This window comes from Hippoglossus stenolepis, chromosome 20 (assembly GCF_022539355.2).
Source record: "Hippoglossus stenolepis isolate QCI-W04-F060 chromosome 20, HSTE1.2, whole genome shotgun sequence".
Taxonomy (NCBI): Eukaryota; Metazoa; Chordata; class Actinopteri; order Pleuronectiformes; family Pleuronectidae; genus Hippoglossus; species Hippoglossus stenolepis.
In genome coordinates this window covers 17,515,596-17,536,211 of record NC_061502.1, presented here as the reverse complement: position 1 = coordinate 17,536,211, position 20,616 = coordinate 17,515,596, and the positions used below count along the sequence as shown (strand labels likewise).

At 44.9% G+C, this 20,616-nt stretch overlaps 1 protein-coding gene across 3 annotated transcripts in view; it reads right to left on the bottom strand.

The window, feature by feature from the left end:
* Positions 1-17,615, bottom strand: part of LOC118099231 (protein jagged-2) — a 39,119-nt gene extending 21,504 nt beyond the window's left edge. For all 3 annotated transcript variants that reach the window (XM_035143634.2, XM_035143635.2, XM_035143636.2), the window contains exons 1-3: positions 17,197-17,615; positions 16,240-16,560; positions 1,278-1,332 (exon numbers count right to left, since the gene is read on the bottom strand). In XM_035143634.2, coding sequence (XP_034999525.2) covers positions 1,278-1,332; positions 16,240-16,560; positions 17,197-17,268 — 448 coding nt within the window. In that variant the 5' untranslated portion in view covers positions 17,269-17,615. The remainder of the gene's footprint in view (positions 1-1,277; positions 1,333-16,239; positions 16,561-17,196) is intronic.
* Positions 17,616-20,616: the final 3,001 nt, after the last annotated feature.

The window sequence follows — 20,616 nt, the reverse complement described above, 5'->3', positions numbered from 1 at the left end:
TTCCAGACGTTTGTGTTTCTTGAACCCATGACATCAAGGTTGAAGTCAGCAGACGTCTGTGACCCGAGAGCAGCTTCAGTTCAGCTTTAGAAAATCATGCAACAGAGTCCGATGAACTCGCTCTGAAAGGTCAAATTCCAACATTTCCACGTTTAAACTAACAAAAGGAAGAATATTTGAAAGTGTTAAATTAGGTTTTCTTGTGTCTTGCATCCTTGAAAACATCTAGTTTGACTCTTTACAGCTATTTGGCTGAGACTGAAGTGCTTCTCGCCAGCAGGAAATCAATTGGACAAGCAACACTTAGGTCTTATATCAACCAGAAGCATCGGAGCTAATTACTGTAAACGTACAGGATTAGTGGAGGAGCAGGAGACTACACAAGGAATGCAACGGGTCTAATAAAAGAGCTGTGATGTCAAAATCTATTTCTTCTCCATTGTCTGAAGACGCGAGTGGAAATGCGTTTGATGTTATGGACAAAACAGGATGTAATGACCTCCTATAAATAAGGCGCAGGTTTGGACCGGCGAGGACAGTTTGGTTCAGTGTGTAAAACACCTTCATGCCGATAGGTGCGTGTAACAGAAAAGGGCATTTGAGACTCGTGAAAAATGCTCCCGTCTCCGCAGATCAAAGCTGCGTCCACGCAGACATTTTGGTCCTCAGAGGGTCCTCTTCCTCCCAGACTGTGCTACTGCTCAGACGGGAAAAAGGGGTTTTGTCCAGGAGTCCACCCAGCGGACACAACCAAAGGAAAACAGGATACAGCTGGTCAGCACCGACCGCCAGAGCCAACATTGCTGAGGAGAAGGCTTGAATTCTGTAAGGAGGCGTCTCAGGGAGGCGACAGCATAACGTTCAGCATGTTTTCAACCTGCTACCTACAAAGTCAACTAAATATTCAGAAACCTTCGAAAAGGCTCATGAGATAGAATCAAAATCATCATCACGGTCAGCGGCAGATTCCAAATAAAGCCCTTGTGTCTTTGTATATTAACTCTCAAAATCACAGACGCACAATTTACTGCCGTTCGATACGGACTTATTGCAGATATTTCATTATCAACGTACAGCCTGTGTCACCTGATGAGAAACGGCAAAATGTATTTTAAAAGGGGGGCCGGGGGGTTTCAAGTGATTTTGATTTCTCTGAAGTATTTAGATTTGTGCTATAACGATAAAAATCATTGTAATAATGCGATAAAACTTAAGTTAGAGCTTTTAAAGTAGAAGCCACAGCATTGACATAGATTATATGTGAAGTTAAGACTTACTGCTTCGTGTGTCGTTGTCCCAGTCCCAGGCCTCCACAATCAACGTGTACGTCCGCTGCAGAGAAAAGAAAGAAACGGTTATGATTATGATATAATATACGACAATATAACTGCAACTACAAGGCTGAAGAGTTTGTTGTTGGCTTTGTCCACTTGCTGATTTTGTTTGGCTGCAACTGGGATCTGTGAAACTTCAGCCTTCATATAGTGGGAGGTATAAACAACTGTGTCAATGTGCTACTTTAACACAACACTGCATGAGCGTGCACACACACACACAGACACACACACAACAGGATTATGAGGAAACTCAATAATCCTCTTTAAGAATCAAAATCAATACTTCTTCAAGATGCATCTGGTGTGAATTAATGTTATGCAGGATCTCAATTAGCATAACAAAATTATCTCAGTGAGCTCGTTTCTTGTTCCACTCGCCTACAAATAAGTAACATTAATTGTGCTTGCAACAGATATTGTAGTCATGGTGAAGCAGCTCTTCGTCTCACACACACACACACACACACACACACACACACACACACACACACACACACACACACACACACACACACACACACACACACACACACACACACACACACACACACACACACACACACACACACACACACACACACACACACACACACACACACACACAAAATCGATGTCACTGCAACTACAGAGTCTCGTATATGCAACTTGGCCCCGTTTCCCCCGAGATGTGCTTGAGTTACGCTGCCGGTGAAACCCAAAGATTCAGAGATGAGGGGAGCGAGATGCCGTGAGTACGACTGTGGGACGAGGCCAAGAGAAGCTGCCGAGGAGAGGAAAGGATGTGAGGGAAGTATCACACCGAACTTCCTGGGCTGCGCTGTAGACGTATGAACGCATGTGCAGTGTGCACGCTGGCATTACGGAGTTCAACTGAGGGAAAGGCCACAGATACAGAGATCATTGAGTTCAAGGTGCCAGTTCACAGGATGCTTTCCCTCTATGGTGCAATAAACTGGGCAGACACTGGGCATTTGTATTAATCTTATATGATTTGTAACTTGCAATATATATTTTAATAAACTTTGCAACATGGCCAGAACCAACAGATCAGTAAATATTGGGTTCACAGTCCTGGATCTTACCGAGACCCAAAGGTTTTATGTTCTTATCTCCCAACTGGACCCCATGATTTCTGAAAGCCCGCCACCATGTCGTAGGAAAAACAAAGCCTCATCAGGTAATGGTGTCCATTAAGAAGGTGACTTTGCCAATATTAGCTTGTGTGAGATGAACTCTGCCGGGCTTTGTCCTTGGCTGTCAGACTGGGAGGTAAATCAGTGGCTATGGGGATTATCTGGTTTCACACCAAGTTATGCTTTACTGCTGAGCAGCGTCACAGAAACGCTGCTTTAATTAATGAGTTTTAAATCTTCTTTATTCCATTAATCTAGTTTTAGCAATTAGTCACTGAATATTTGCTGTCAGTCAGATGTGAGGATTTTCTTCTCTGTTTTTGATTTATGCAATTTTCACATTAATACATTTGGTTTTGGATTGTTGAAGACGTCCCCTTAGCTCTGTTAAAATGGGGCGCTATTAGGGCAGCAACTAAAGCTTTGCGTTTTTGATTGATCTCCCATTATTCATTATTATCCAGATTAATCGATTTTTTGGTCAAAAATGCATATTAGGAAATTGTTAACTGAATAATACAAGAATTCCCTGGTCTGAGTAAACACACACACAAACACACACACACACACACACAGACACACACTAACCAAGCTAACCAGCATCACAGGAGTAATCTAGCTGGTGCCGCACTGCTAGGCAACCAGCTGACCTAAATAGCATTCATTACGTCACCACCAGTGACAGTTGTAGTAGCCACAGTGTGACTGCCGTGACCTCTACTGTAAAGTCACTGACAGGACGTCAGTCTGGGTGTGTGGTAGAAACACACAAATTGGGGAAGTGTTGGAGGGACTTGCGGTCGCTTTGATGGAAAGAGAAATCACAGAGAGGGGGATTGGGAAATGTGTCTGTGTGTCATGTGCGTGTGTGTGTGTGTGTGTGTGTACATGCATGTGTGTGTGTGCGTGTGTCTGTGTTGTTGATCTGGGGGACCAACAAGCTGGTAGGCTGGTTGCTGCTGGGCTGTGGGATTAAGTAGGCTTGTCTGGCTGTGGGTGGTGGCGGGAGGAAGGGGAGGGGAGTGTTATTGTGGAAGACCACGGGTGACAAGGGGAAGGGAATGGAAGATGATGGGACAGAGGTGAGCTAAAGGGCTCGGGTCAGAGTTTGGACGACGGGTGGTGCAGCTGCATGAGGCTGTAGCTGCTGGCAAGACGTGAGGCGCCGGAGCGAGGCCGGGGTGGAGGAGATGTTTGAGAGTAGAATGGCTAGAGGAGAGGGGGATTTTGGGGTTCAGGCAAAGGGAGGCGGTCTACGGTAACTTGTGCTGCCGTTGCCCGAAGCTCTGCCAACCCGTCCAACCCTAGACGCACAACAGATGCAGCCTCAAAGATGGATTATTTGACATGAACGTGGATCATCCCACGATATGTAGCTCGGTTTCTGACCTTTCCACCCATCTCCCCTCCCCCCGCCACAAAAGGGTGGGCTGGCTGCCCCAGACTGAGCATGTGAGTGGGTGTGTGCGTATGCCAATGCACACAAGAAGAACTACAAGTGGCCTAAAGATGGGTGATGTCGATCTTAGGAAGATGTGCGGGACTATGCAAGTGTTGCAGACAAATCTCACCACAGACCAAAGAAAGAGCAGGTGCCCGAATTGTGACCCCGACCTTTTGGGTTTACCCAAAAGCCAGGCCTGCTCGCATGCCTCCATGTTGTAAATGTTTGGTTAAATAGTCCCCCGAGTCAGTGTGTGTTGGGCTTGAGCAAAGCCACGGACTTGTCTGGTTTCCCACAGACCATCCCAGTCTGTGATTAGCTGGATTAAGTGACAGCTGCCCAAATGGATGGAACAAGATAGGTGGATGGGCAGGGGGATAAAGGGGAGAAGTGGGGGAGGGAAGGGGGAAAGGCTACTGAACAAAGACCCTTGTCCCAACACCGTAACTCACCCCCATCCCAATCAAAACCATTGTCCATGAAGAGACACAGTCAGCACGAGGACAATTAGTGTCAGCATGTGTGCAACTGAGCCTGGGCAGGACGGTTGCATGGCTAAAGTTAAAAAAAAGAAAAGAAAAGAAAAGCAGACGGTGGTTCTTGCAAAAGTCTTAAAATTACAACCTCTTTAAAAAAAAAAAAAAAACTAATTTATTAACCTGACCTTTTAGGCAACACAACATACAACAACATTTCAGACGACTATCAGAGACTGTGAAGAATCCTCAGTCAGTCAAATCTCCAAAACCCAACCTGGCCCTTCCCCTAGTGGATTAGAGGATTTACTGAGAGAAATCCTAGTTTTCAAGTCAGGGAAGGAGGGCATGGTGACAAAAAAAAAAAAATGTTTGTGTGTCAGATACTCTGGGAATCTGTTTTCTCAACATTATGTAACACTAAAGTGCCATCTTTGCATCACAAAATGGTCCAAGCCCTCGTCCCTTTATTGAATCCAGGTAGGGTCAACTGGGTCTTCACAAAAGGCCATTCTTGTGGAGGCAGAGGAGGAGATAGTGGTGAGGTCTGGGGAGAGCCACAGGTGTAGGTTCCCACGCCATGAGGAGCGGCGGATGAGTGAGTGGAAGGTGGCCATTGAAATGAGAATCGACGGGGAACAGAGAGAGGTGGCAGTGGGAAAGTGGAAGCCGGGGCAGGTTGGGGTCACTAAGCATAGGATCTGCACGCTCCTTTTTCAAAAGAGGGGTCAGCGCTCTGCATGTGGGGCGACGTGAGTGTTTGCATCAGAAGAAAACCAAGAATGTGAGATCCGGGCCTGGTGTGTAATCCCATGCGAGATCCCAGCCTGGCAACGACTTGCCATCAATAGAAGGGTGCATCTGCGTTTGAGGAGCCGAGGCTTGAATGACCAGTTTCTGCCCAATCTTGGCTGAGCTTAGGGAATTATTCCTAGTAGATGTTTTACAATGTCTTTCATGCAATAACTATAAAAATCACAGATGAGCACTCCCACTAAAAAGCGGTCTGTAACTTTGAGCTAGTTCTGTTTCCCGTGTCGTTGAGAGGTGACCTGAATGTCCACCTCCCAGTTCCCAGCTCCTCCACAGGGATCTCTCCGCCGACGTCTCCTGATTTATTGCCCTCTGATGGGACATGAGGTCATCACGATTCATCCCGTGGCCAGTAATCACTGCGTGTAATCTTCATTAATCTGTGATGTCAATCCCAGCTTTTGGTTTTACTAGGGCTGAGTCTACACTGTTCCAGAGCAAGGGCATCAAGCTGTGTCGTCTCTGGACACAAAAGCACCGTCTTCCAACACAAATCTTAAAAATTACAGACAGAACTATACAGTGGTACTCCATCGCCCTTAATGGGGATTATTAGCTGCCTCAATATGAGGAATCGTAGAATGAATGATAGTCCAATAAAATCAATCAACCCTGAAATGCCCAGTGGCATATTTTATTACAATCAATTAAGACGAACTGGAAGAGAAGTCATTTGGTATAATTAACTACTAATGATACTGGGAGTCATGAACTTCACAAAGCCTAGACTCCCTCAGCCAGAGAGGTTTCCGATGGGAGAGAGGCAAAGAGAGTTTGGGGGTTTGAAGGTGCAACGTTTTCGAACTCAAACGTAAATCTCTCTTGGTCCAGCTCCTCAATCTGTTCAGAGGCGAGGATCAAACATGTCCAGTGGCAAAAATCCTTGCAAATGCGGTGATGATGTTGGCAGTGCGGGTCGTAAAAGACCCATCCAGCTTGTTCGACCCTTTCTGACATCGCACTGATCGCTGCTGCACTTCTCCAGGATTCAAGGTGGACAAAACTGGGGCTTGACAAATTTATATAAGTAGAATCAAATGTGTGTATCTACATGAAGTCTTTACAACCTGAAAGCTGGATCCTTAACTGACCAGTTTCACTTCCAAGTTTGCCAATTAATGTCAAACCCAATTAGTTTTTTTTAAATTAAATTACAAATTACAGTTTTTAGAGCCCCAGTAGTCAAACATCTTTTAAAGTATTGAAATAGTTCCCAATAAGTCAAGAAAAAGTAGTAGATTCCTCACATTTGAGAAGCGTGTACCTGTGAGTATTTGACTTATTTACTTGACAAATTACAAGTACACTGATTAAAGTGTTGGATTGATTAGGACAGGACCGACTCGGGCCCGTGAGCCAGACTCACTCCTGAAGTAAACACCGAGAATAAGCTCTCATTTGTGCTCCAGTCTAAACATAGACATCCTATTCACAGCAGCGGTTGTCACCAAGTGCCAAGTTAATTTTACTTCATGTGGTTTTTTCATCTTTTATTACGACACAATATTTATGTTCAGCTTTACAACTACACGTGTGGTTGTGGACGCAGGTTACACACACAGTCACATCTCCGCTGCGAGTTCTGCACACAAACACGCAGTTTGCCAGAGTCCAGTGCCAAGAGATGTCACACTGATGACAAGGCATTTGGCCGGCTGGTGCGTACCGGTTGTGCACGTAGACGCACACAGACACACACACAGCCCATTGAGCATGCCGCTACTATGCCAACAGGGTCATTACCCATGCACTTCCAATACAACAAACCCCTCCCCTCCCGGTGCTAATTAACCAGCAGGATCCAGGACTACGCAACACAAACATCAACACATCCACATTTGCATAAAAATACTAGAGGACAACATCAATTAAATGAAAAGCTTATGAATATATTAATGAATTTAAGCATCTTATCTGAAAGTACTGGTCTAACGAGGCTAGAAGTCACAAAAATACACTTTTTATACTCTGCACTTGTTGTAACGTCAGCATCATGTCTGCAAAGAAGCATGCAACAACTTTAAGTTCTTAAACTGTTGCGTTAAACCTCGGTTCTCGTGCACCCTCGGATATTTGTCAACGACTCCCTGAGGCGTTAATGTGCCTCAAGAAGTCACGGAGCCATTACGGCAATAGAAACGCTTCAGAAATATTAAACAGGCTAATTCCTGATCCAAAGCAACAGGGCGCCAGACTGGAGAGCAATACAAGTCCCCGCCTCCAGCTGAGCGCCATTATCATTTCAAACAGGTTCAACAGTAAAGTGACAATTTAACTGCCCATGTAATGACGTGCTTTAATTACCCCCACAAGGAGCCTGCAGCACCTGCACACCATTCATTTAACAAGAGGCAGGGGATGCAGTGGACCACAGCAACACACACGTACAGTGCATTCAAACTAATCAATGCAGAGCGACAACGGAAATACTCAACTACACAAATCTATTATGCAGATCTGTGTGGTACACGTTGTACTTATACCTGAGAGGTGAGATTCAAGCGAGACCTTGACAGTACTTTATTTACTGCAGGATACAGTTGATTTCCTCCATTATTTATTTTACTTTATAAAGTGTTGTGAAGATGATTTCTCTGTCACAGGGTTAATCTTCAGTTGTGCAACATTAATGTAATATTTACATGCTGCCAGTTTTCTACATCTCTACCGTGCATATACAGATTTTGGGGGTATCCCAGTGGTGACACAAGGCTGGAATGTCCCCAGTCTGAGTCCGGCTGGAAGCCTCTGTCCCCGTCTCTGTCTCCTCTGTCATTTCCGGTCGTCTCTCTTTTGCCAACCATTTAATCGAAGCCATGCAATGCCCCAAACACATGGTTCCAACAACACTTGGCATCGAGCACAACATTCATTCCGGCCTCAGACAGTGGAGCAAGTGGAGCGTGTGTCACACGTGTTATGTGACTTCAGACTCGAGAGAGGTTAATCAAGCAGGTTTCTTTGGCGTGCGCACGACTGCACCCACAGGAATACCTGCAACATCATAACACAAGGACTCCTGTTTTTCCTTTAACAGACGAGACACACAATCTATTTCAATACACGGAGTCTGGACTAATCGTCAATATGTGCAGATACAGGTTGTGCAAAAGCAAGATTATGTTTTACTTTTACTGGTTATTCACATTCTGGCTTTGACTGCTGAGAATATCAAAGCAGCATCCACCGTCAACAACATATCAACCACTAGAGGCAGCAATTTAGTAACAATAATAAAACAAACTGCAGAAATGTATCACGAAAAGTGACAAGATACCAGCCAGTAAGGAAACTAATGTGCAGAAACTGATGATTTTATTATAGCTACTGATAAACTACGCCCAACTTAGAACATGCACAGGTCTCCACGAAACCAACCAATTTGAATGTTGGTTTTAAACATTCAAAAGTGATGAAGCCACTCGGCCCATGTGAGGCACCAACCTGGACATGAGTAATGAGAGTATTCTAATACACTGTGGCTGCAGGTTGCAAGCAAGGACTTTAGCATATCTACTTTTCATGGTGAACAGGTTTAGTTGGAAACCAGCTTATTAGATTATGATGGTTTGAGACACAGTTTTGGACTCACAGCTTTGTAAGTGAAGTAGGTAAGGAGGACAGTACCAGAGGGAAACTGGGGCATCTCGACCCAGACGGAAACACGTCCAAAATTAGCAGAAACGCCACTGGACCCGAGAACTCTAAATCTGAGGAGCTGAAAACACATCACTTCAGTAAGAGAAGAGGCTTCAAATGAAGATGGGACCTAAAAGCTGGTGTTTCCTGCTTGTACACAGAAAGACGACAAATAAGGTGGAGAAATTCACCACAAAGACACCACAACACAGATCAGTCTAATGTTGAGATTGTAGTGAGAGTTCAGTCTCCACAGGTTTCTACAGAGTTGCTGTGCAGGCAACACACAGCAACTCTGTTAATGAGCAAAACAACAACACACACGTCTGTAGGCAACAGAGCAGAAGGTACAAAATGTGCCGTGTCTGAATGGGAAGAGAACTTTCTTGCTACTTCTTTGCAAGAAATATATTATGTATTCAACAGGATTTTTTGTTTTTTTGTGCAGAATTTAAATTGTAAATGCAAGTCTGGGGTCACACATGAAGGCACATGGAAAATACTGCTGACTGTCAAGTTATGAAACTGTATTTTATTGTTCGTTAAGAGACGAGAAGTAAAAGAAATTCTTCAACTGTGCCAGACTAAGAGATTAAATATAAACCCCTTAAAGTGAAACTAATCCAGGAATCTTATCATCTAATCTAAGGCATATAGATAGATATTTAGTTTTGCAGAAAAGCTGTGACTCATGCGTTGGCTCTCAGTTCCAAGAAACCACAACATTATGCAGAAGGATTTTTCCCTCAGACACTGTAATCCAGCCTGGTTGTAACTGTCCCAACGTGTGAAGCTGCAGATTAGGACAGATCTCCACATTCACTGCAGCGAGAGCCACATGCAACTCATTCATTTATCAACAGCATTTTAAACAGAGATGTCTCCATCCAGACGAGGTCTCAGCACAGTAACAGAAATAGTCTCTGTCCAGACTAACACACTTGAAAACACATGACCACTCACACAGGCCAGTGTGAACAGGAAGCAGATTAAGAATCAAAGTGATGCAGCAAACTAAATCTTCCTCTGGATGTATACTCACTGCTCAGGGTTGTGATTTTATCTTGTGGTAACTCACAGCGGACACTCTTCCACAGGCCTGCATCACCAGGGAGCTTTTATTTTGAAACAGCAGCACAGACCCTGAACACTAACTTGCCGTCTGATGCCGTTGTGACTGGATATTTTTGGATTTTACTGCACAGCGAAGCCTCTCTGCAGCACATAAAAGGACGAGGCGGTGAAACCGTGCACTCACACGCTCGTGCACGTCTCAGTAAAAGCTGCCACTTCACCTCTGGAGTTCGGCCTGACTGACTAATTGCATAATCAATACAGAGCGGAGCTGCATCACAGGTGAGGCCCGTGTGAGTGGCTTTAAACTAGACTCACTGGGACCAGCGGAGGGAGGATGGGGGAGGGAGACGAGAGATAATTGTTTACTGGAGGCCTATGTGGCCGTCTCCTAGCAACAGCTCTGACAAGCTCCGTATCAGGTGTGGCTAACCATGGCGGCCTCCGTTAGCCTCTGTGAGTGTGAGTGTGTGTGCATCCAAAATATAGCTAGTGCTTTAATTGCAGTCTCTAAGAGAGATGAGGAGAGAGGGTGGGAGGGGTTCATGTACAGAATCAAAATGTTTGAATAGACGGGTCCTATTTCTTCCATATCAAGCACTATAATGTATCTGTATAGTGCGGAAGCGTATTGCATTCACAAAGTAAAACGTCACCTTTGCCAATAAAAAATAAATGAGATGAGTGTAGATCAGATCTCATTTTATCCTCAATACAAACTGAAAACTTTGATAAGTGGAAAGAAACGCAGCCAGTCGACCTCATCCATAATTTCCAAAGAGTATAAACACCTACGCTAAGAGCTGAAGAAAAACATACTGGAGCAGATAAGAGTTTGTATATTTTTCCGTGTTGATACTGATCAGGGATTCCAAACAGAAAAGCTCAGGGCTAGTTTTCTCTGTTCGTGCTGCACCAAAACTAGCAAATCAAAATGATACGGGTGAATATTTTCAGCTTCTCCAGCACAGAAATGTGGATGCACCAAAATTCAGCACGTTCAGATACTCAGGCTAAAAGCCAACGAGTCCCTTTTAGGAACATTTTGTCCAGACAACCTTTCCTTTCAAGCCAACGACTCCTTACAAGTCATCATATGCCAGTTACTGAGCTTCCCTCTTTCATTAAGAGTTGACAGTAAAGGTGTAAATATGAAACCTAATTATCAAACAGTGTCAGAAATCTTAAATTACTGGAATCTGGAAATGCAGCTGCAACCTTTTGAAACTTGGATATGAACCCGTCTCCATTTCTCTAGTTGTTCCTCATACGAATACTACAGGTCACAATGTTTGTACAACAGAGTAAAACACATTAATCCTTGTTAAGTGTGTCATTGAATTTGTGCTGTTAACTTCCATTTCTCAGAATTAAATAGACCGGAAAACTGGGTGTGAATGGGACACCACCCCTGACCTGTGTGGTCCCGATAACCCTCTCTGAAAAGGACTTAATACCACTTTTCTTGACTTGTACATAAAAGAAAAAGTCATGCATATCAACGCTTGACAGTAGGACAAAAAAATCTGACAGCAACACGCCGCACTCTGCATTTGACGTACGCACGACCAGAGCTGCGAGCCAAAACCATTCACATAGTTTGAGTCGGTTCCAGGAAAAACGATTTCCAGCAGGTCCGTGCAGATTAACTTGTTAAAAATGTGAAGGAGGTCGTTTTGCACATCCCACTTTTGAGATGATCAGCTTCCTGCGGCTGAAGAGAGGCCACGAGCAGCACACACACTTTATCCCCTGATCATCTTTACACTCCAATAGCTGGGAACTGGAAACTCTAGCTCAATATCTTCAGCTGCTCAAGATTCAACGCTCGAAGCTGCTTGATGTGGTCGGTGTCGGTCGCAGATCGACTGACTACACGCGTCCATTCACCAGCTCAGTGACAACGCAGGTCGGATACACATCCAGGTTGAGAGCGGATACAGTTACAGGCATCGAACGGACGTCCGGCTGATGCACCGGGGGGGGGGCGAGAAATTCCACCGGCAAATTTCATTAGTGATCAAATGGAAGTAAGACATGTCTCCCTCTCTCTCCTGAAGTGCACACACAGCACGGAAAGAAAACGGAAACTCAATCAGACGGAGCAAACGAGGCCTTAACTTAGTCAGATGGCTGCTTAATGTCTGACGGCCACACCAAATAGGTGAAGTCCACATATCAGATGGTTTAGATCTGGTAACTCATGTGAATGCAGTTTCTTTAAAAAAGGTATATATTAGAATTAAAATAAATCAAATAACAATGTGAAGAGAGTGTTCGTTTAGGGATTTTCACATCAGGGTCGTAATAATAACCCAGTGTTCACGACCTGTTCAACACCAACCAACAGATAACAATCATCAGGTGAACATACTGGTGCTATCAGTAATTACTCTACAGTCAAATCTCAGGAGGAGGAGACCAAACATGGAGCTAAAACAGAGTGAATTCGGATTCTCAAATGGATTTTCCTACGGACTTTATACCAGGAGGTCGGGAGGAGAAAGTCTGTGGAAAATGCGGAGTGTCGCACTCGGACATTTGCGTTGAGACATGCACCCCCTCCGGACAAATTACGGAGGAACTGCGGAGTCCAGTGCACGTCTGGAAGCAGCTTCAGAGAAACGAAATAAGCTGCATTTCCCAAAATGTTGAACCGTTTGTTCAGACCTAAGCATGGTTTCAAAGAAGGCAGGGGAGGCACGAAAAGTAAATTCATGATGTAGATTGTTTCATTGGAAAACTCAAAACTTAAATGAGTTGCATGGTTTAAACTCAATGAAACTTCACTCAATCCCTAGGCCGGTTACTTCTGGAATAGTCTAAAGTGAATTGAACTGACAGTCTACAGACCCTCATAAGGTGAGAAATCAGCATCCAGTGGCCATTTACTCAGTAAATTACTGAGAGTGGGCAGAGCTCAGACGTGACAGTAACATACAGACTCACCCTCTTTACTGGCTTTACAAACCAGACCTGACAAATCAACGGCATACTCCCAAACAATGGATAAGCATCATGCAATAAGCCATTATCGACTGTATCACCGTGGTGTGATGATGACTGGAGGGAGAAGAGGCTCTGATCTCCGTCTCTCCACAGAAGCAGCACCACTTCCCAGAAATCACCGGATAATATTCACTGTTACACATCGACTGCTCTGCACTAAACCAGCAGATGAGAGGTGCACTTTGAGAAATGGCTTTAATCCCAACTCCCAACAACAGAAAGCATCAAAATGGTTCAATATGAGGAACTTAGACGCTGGAAAGTGTTGCACCGGGTTTGGTTGAGCAGATTCTTATTCAATTACATTTTTTGGGGATGCTGATTGAACCGAGATCTGTTTTCAACCTGCACACACTTGCACAGACAAGATGCCATTCATGCCATAGTTGTGTCAGCTTCTCTATACAAATGATGCGTGGATTGCATGACTCAGGACGGGCTGAGCCCAGATCAGAAAGAGGACACTCCTCGCATTTCAGAACGATTCCTGCATGACTTTCATTTTTCGGGGGTTGATTCAGACGCCGGGCTGGAGATGACAGAATGGTCCATCCCCTCGTTTGGTTTTCCACGGGCAGCCGGCCAGATGACACAGCCAATAGTACACTGCATCTTTGTTTCTCCAGCGAGGAAAGCGACAACGCCGCCACTGCAAGTGACCCTGCAGGCCTGTCGTGACATCTGGCACTGGAATAGTGCACCGTTATCAGCCAGCGCCACTTAGCAGAAAGACAACACACCAGAATAGCCCTCTTCACCTCCGCCTCGAGGTGTCAGTAAGTGCTTCAAGTGACAGACTCCCAGGGCTTCATACAGTAAGTGATGGTGAGCGCTTTTATATGCACATAGCTTTAAAAAAAAAAAAAAAAACCTACCCAGGGTTGGACACAGAAAATTGGGTTTGCTCAGGTGGTAAACGCCCCCCCCCCACCACCTGATGGTCTTAACAATAGCGCCCCTCATTAAATATATGGCCTTTACGGTGTGAAATCGCACCTTTGCCATTTTGCCCTGAAGCTTAAAAACCTTAGTAGAAGCCGGTTGTTAATTCACTAAAGCGACACTCAGCTGCAGGGAACCCTGGAATCATTAAACGCACAAAGACGGAGGCTGAATCACACGTTTGATGCCTTCAACACAAAAAGGGACAGAAACGTACGTCCTTGTTTTTAAAAGCTCTCACAGTGAGCTGCTGATTATTAGTTTCATCACATTTCAACAGAATTAGATTATCTTTTAACCTTTTACAGTTCAATTACAAAAAGGAAACTACATAATTTCTCAAAATAATGTTTTTTGGATCCATAAATGAAAAAAAGCTTGTTTTACCTGAACTGAACCAACAAATATTGACTTTATGGCCATAGAAGATAAATAAATGTAATGTTTAATCTTCTGCTGATCATCTAATCCAGCAAATAATGATTATTTCATGTTCCATGGATCTGCTGATTATTTTCTTGGTGAAGTGAAGAATCATTCTAGAAATGTTTCATTGTCTCGCAGTCAAAATTTCCCAAAAGCCGATCATGAAGTTACTTCTTTTGCAACTACACTTCAAAATAAAATGCACATATTCTGCTTCTACAGCCCGTTGTTCAAACTAAAGACAACTTCCTTCATTTTATCATAACTCCACTTCCACTGCAGCAGAAATCTCAATCAAATACAAGCTGCGATTTTAACAATGACACAGACCGAAGCTATTTACAGTAAGTTCATTCAAATCCAGGCCGAACAAAGGCTAAATCAAACAAACAGCTACGAGTGTGTTCAGCGCTACAGCACAATACTACAGCGCGATTCCTCCTCCCTGCCTGCACACCTTATTCACACGCCTAATCCGTCAGCTATCACTCATCTGCTGTAAAACAAGATTAATTGCCAGGGGCCACCAGGGGCCTCCTGGCACCCACAGCAGGGGTGGAAGCAGTGGGGTGGAAGGGGTGTTAAAACCAGTCAGCAGTACACACACACACCAAACCGCGGCCCCCGGGGCATCGAACACTTCGGCTGAACACGTCTTTTTCACGCTCGCACAATAATGTCACTCAATCATGATTATATTAGGGAGTTAATTGGAGCATCCGTCCAGGCCGGGCCCGCGGATACAGCACATGTTCCTACGTCACACCACAATGGAGGTGTGGCCCCCTTTTCAGCCCAGTTCCCATTCTGTAGAAAACCAAACCACGCACTTCCATTTTAAGTCGACTTTTACCTTTGCTTCTTCTGCCATTTCCCCAGAATCGTCTAACAGTAACCAACAGTAACCAGCAACGTAGTCCGGTCCTAACAGCTGAAGTCTGAACAAACCGAATATCACTTGATGGATTCTGTAGAGATGAAGTTACCCTGATGAATTACAGCTTTGCCATAACGGTTTTATCCATAAGAGAAGTGAGCGTAGTTTCCCCCCCCCGAGAGGGTCCACATATCAAAAGCATTTCCCCCTGTCTAATGACCCTATCACGGCCCTGGCAGGTGCAAGCTGGAGGATTGGAACAAAGCCAGCGCTCGTATATCAAGGCGACTTTAAAAGATGACCCAGATGACACTGTGAAGCACTGTAGCTGCAATCGGATCCTGGTGGAGCATGCAATCATTTAGCTGTGATGTGTGTCAATTCTCATAAAGGACGGGACCCTGCCAAACCCCCCCCCCCTCATTTAATGAGGGTCCATCCTCACACAGGACCCCAAAGACCTGATCCACAATCGTGAAGGTAAATTTGGCACCAAAGTTGGTTTGGTTATATGTAAAACTGGAACTTTACAAACAGGTTCTTTCTGTCGAGAACTTCCACCGACGCAACAATCAGTCCGTTCATTGATTCATCACTCAAAAGAAGATTCATCTGCTATATTTTGCTCATCAATTGATCGACAGTCATTTTTCAAGATGAAATGTGACAGAATTTGATGTTTCCAGGTTCTCAAATGTGGAAATGTGCAACTTTTGATCATTTCAAGTAAGTAAATTGAATATTTTGGGGGGTTTGGGACAGTCAATGAGAGAAAACACACGATCTTGTACTTTGGGGTGTTTGATCTGAGCTTTCTGGTGTTTTATCAATCAAACCTTGTTGCAATAACCGATGTAACGTGGAGGAACTTATTTTGAGTGGATGAACTTTTATCCATAGGAGCGTACTTCAGTTTAAAGGAAGCAGAATGCGATTCATTAGATGTTGTAAGACACCTTCCTTCTCATTTCTGAACACATGCACCCAGGAGTGACCCCTTCAACCCCCCTGTTGTCCCCAACGAGCTTCTCCTAAGAAGAAAAGGGGGTCAGAAGACATGTCCACTCACCGGCCACGCGAACTGGAAGGGGATCAAAATCCTGCCGGGCTCGTCGCCTCTGTTCGCGTTGCTCTTCCCGCTCTTAAAAGAAAACATATTTCCACCGAGAACTTGCGTAGATCCAGCTCCGAAGGTGCAGGGGCCGCCGGTGGTGACCTCCATCTGGTACTCCTTCAGGCACACTCGGAAGTACGTGTCGCACTCGTCGCGGGTGCAGCGCAGGTCCTGGGAGCCCCGCGAGCCGTCGCAGCACTCCCCGTCCGCCAGCTCCCCGTTCACGTTCTGCACGGAGATCAGCTGCAGCTCGAAATAGCCGGTGGACTGGGACACCTGCAGACACACGTAGGGAAAGAGAGGGAATCAGACACATTCAGGAGGGTTCGACACAGGCTGCGTGGTTTTTTTGGGGGGGTCGGGGGGTGTTTAGGCTGCTTCAACCGGTGCGTAAAGAGGGAGGACAAGTGGCGTCAAAACCCAACATTTGGCGCATGTAGAAAAATGTGCCCAAATAATGTGCTGCATCATGAATGGAGCACGTGAACAGGCGACACTTTGCAGCATGGGGTGGGGGTGGGGGTGTTGTCTTCTTCGTCTTCTTCTCTCCAGCAGCACAACGAACCGCTGCAGCGGCCAAATTGATCCAAACTTGTTCCCAATCTACGCACATGATTTTGGGGGTGAACAAACCAACATGGAGCGGCGCCCGCATCGAGCCCACACTTCAGCCCTGTCACCGCGACATGGTCACATGCTGCACAACTGACGGCCACGCGATTCAATTATCGATTAATGCGACGCGCCGGCCCACGCCCACCCAACTTTTGACATTGAAAAACACGTTTAATTGATTTTTTTTTTTTTTTTTGTTGGTTGGTTGGTTTTCCTTCTATTTTACGCGCGGCGGATTCACGCATCATTCACGAGGCTGGATGAGATTCAGAAATAAAACAAGAGAGGCTCCCTCACCTCCGTCCATAGCGTCAGCAGCAGGCACACTATCGGGAAGCGGCTCCTAATCCTGGTGCGGTGGTTCCACATGCCTCCGATGAATTAGAGTGACATGTGGGGGGGGGGGAGAAGAAGCGGGGAGAAAAAGAGACGAGCAGCCGCGGACCCGGCGACGAGTTCCTCCTCTCCTGACATGCAAAAAAACGCACGATTGTTCACATGCGCGTTTTTTTTTCCTCCTGCCGTGTGCGTCCGGATTTCACCGAGCCATTACATGCGCGTGTGTGTGTGTGTGTGTGAGGTGGAGAGAGAGAGAGACAGGATTGCAGCGCAGTGTGACGGCCCATGCACAGAGGATCCCTCCGTCAAATCTCTCCACACAGCAACTGAGATGTTTCGTAGCCACAGCCTGAGGAGGAGAGGATGTCTGATTTGATTGGCAGCCACGCAAACCACTTACAAATTGGCCTGCGGGCAGTCTCTGAGCCAACCGGATTAAGGGGCGGACAATAGTATAATAACCCCCCTCCTCTCCCTCCTCCTCCTCCACCACCACCACCTCCTCCTCCTCCTCACCCTCCTCTTCCTCCTCCTCCCAAAACTTGAATTATGCTGCCTCTGTACCATTGAGCTTCATTTGAACAGTGCAGGGTGCAGACAAAGCATCTTTAATTAAAATGCACCCACAGATATGATCAGCTCCTTCTTTGTAAACGAGAACCTGTGTTGGATTTAATTCCACTTTGTGTTGAGCACAAAGACAAAGATGGAGGATTTCTTTCTTTTGTGTGTGTTTATTATCAATGAAACTAAACTTTTAAAACCACTCCTGACATGTGATTATACTTTATATTCAATTAACAGTGAACACGGAACATTTAGTTGTTTCCTGACATTAATCTATTTGCTTTTATTTTATCATAATGATGTTTTAAAAACTGCAAGATTTGACTTGAACCATTTTGTGACACGATTTATTTAATCCTCTTTCCTGAATATATTCTTTATTTATTAATTCATCTGTTTCTGCAGCACTAATGTTTGTTAAAAGCACTTTTTCATCGAGACTCCCCTTAAATCAACCACATGCGTTGCAGAAGTGTAGAGCGCCCTCTACTGTCTGTGCACCACTCACCACCTCATTCTCAGTCTATTGCAATAAGGAATAAATTAAATGTGCAAATATAAACAGGTTATTTTCTATTCTCACTTAATACGTCTTGTTATGTTGTGTTTCTTGGTGCCAAATATTGTTTCCCCCCCACATTTATTAAATTCATTCTCTGTAACCTAAACGCTGCAGGGCCTTTGGGTTTTGTTTCTTTTGCGGGTGCAGATAAGATAAAGTGCCATCATGGTGGTCAGCGCGTGTTTCGTTGCAGCAACATTTTAAAGTGATGCAAGAAATGAGAAGTGTAAAGCACAGTTAAGTAATGTGACTCAAATGATGTGACAAACTATAACGATGTTCACTGTGAACTCCACCTCCCTCATGCAGGTCTGTAGTGGATTTTGAGTAGTGTAGGGTAGGAATGATTGTTTAGTTCTTGTAGTAGAAATATAACGTGGTCTGATAAGCTCAATGATTTATTTGTCAGGGCGGCACTGGCTCAGGAGGTACTGTGGGTCATCCGCTAACCACAGAGGTCAGTGGTTCGATCCCCATCTCCTCTTGTCCGCACGTCAAAGTGTCCTTGAGCAAGGTACTGAACCCCAGATTGCCCCTGATGGCTGAGCCGGGTGTGATTGAGTGATCGATAAGACTGTTTACCGACACATAGTTAAAGAAAGTCCTGGTTCTGACCCTTAATCAGCGTCTGCAGCTAAATTTAATGGGTTCATACAAAACCACACCCTTCCACCAAGTTTGGAGGAAATCAGTTTCGTAATTTTGCCATAAACCTGTTGACAAATAAACCATTAAGTCAGTCATCAGTTAAGTGACTTCTGTCTATGAAATAATTGCTTTGACCTACAGTGGTTAATTGGCCTCAATCATCAATACTAAACCCGTTCTGATTGTAATTAATATTAACTGCTGACATTAGACATTGTTCGAACGTCGTTAAAGTTCAATTATGTCAAACGTCGCGTTAATTATGTTCCAGTAAACAGCTTCACGTCGGGCGGCACATTAACCACAACAAGTCGAGGTGTACGTGAAACGTAACATGCTACCGGGAGACACAACAAGACAGAGAGAAGCTGCCAATCAGAGTGTGTGTGACAGCAGCACCCACCCCATGTCTCCGTCTTCTTCTCGTCAGGCGACTGCCAGTCCGTCAGATAGGCCCTCAAAGGAGGCCCCCGATAGCCAGAGCTGCTGCAGCCGCTTTGACTGGGGCATTTCACACGCTGTCACGAGTACATGTGAGTGCCTTAAGTTGGGTCGCACCTTGTAAAGGGCCTCGGGTGGTGAAGGAACCGTGTGTAAGTGTGTGTCTGTGAGTGTGTGTGTGTGTGTCACATGTGGGGTTTGTAGCCACACCAGCAGCGTGTCTCCGGGGACAGCAACATGTCGGTCAGTCGGTCAATCCACAACTCCGGTCCGGACTGAAATGTCTCGACAACTTTTGGATGGATTGTGAGGAAGTTTTTGTGCAGACGTTCACGGTGCCCAGAGGATGAACCATCATGACTTTCCCTCTGCTGTTATCATGAGGTTTAACTCAAATGTGTTGACAGCTATTGGATCAATCACCATTGAAGTTGGCTCCTGCTGAACTTTATTAGCTGGTGTAATGTTGATGTTAGCATCAACATTACAGCTCCTTGACTACGTAAATTTTGACGACAAAAGTGAGGCAAAAATCATCTTGATCACCCCCTAGTGGCTGGTTGCAGTGTAGGTCATAAAACCTGCCTTCACCATGTCAGTGGACGGAAACAAGGTTCAATCTAAAAGGTCAAAATCTTTTTTTCTCAGTTTCTGTCATTTCAGTTAGTTGATTGATTGATGTTTAGCTTTAATTAGTAACTTGATGTGATAAAAAAACGGGTGAAACATCCTGATTGACAGCTGAGACAGACTTGTGATTGGTCGAGCTTGTGTACCGGCAGGACCTCGACACCACAATCTCTACTGGGCAGACTATGGCTCCAAATGACAGATGGCAGCTCCAATACACAAGATATGTTGGCTTCATTTTTGTACAATGGGAGGAAGTGGAGGCGTGTCGTCCATCTTTATATACAGCCTCATGGTTCACCCTCACATGGCTGTAAACTCCTCTCTCTTGCACATATACTCCCTAATTATTAATTTCGATTATATCTTCTCGATCTAGTTTTTTATTTCCCTGCCCATGAAACTGAAAACCTCAGCTCATCTTCTCCTGCATGTTAAGTACTTCTTGTTGTTGCCTCTGAACGAGCGTTTAGGCCATAATGGTTCTCTAATATGAGCCTCGCCATTGAAAGCGTGACTAAGGAAATTTG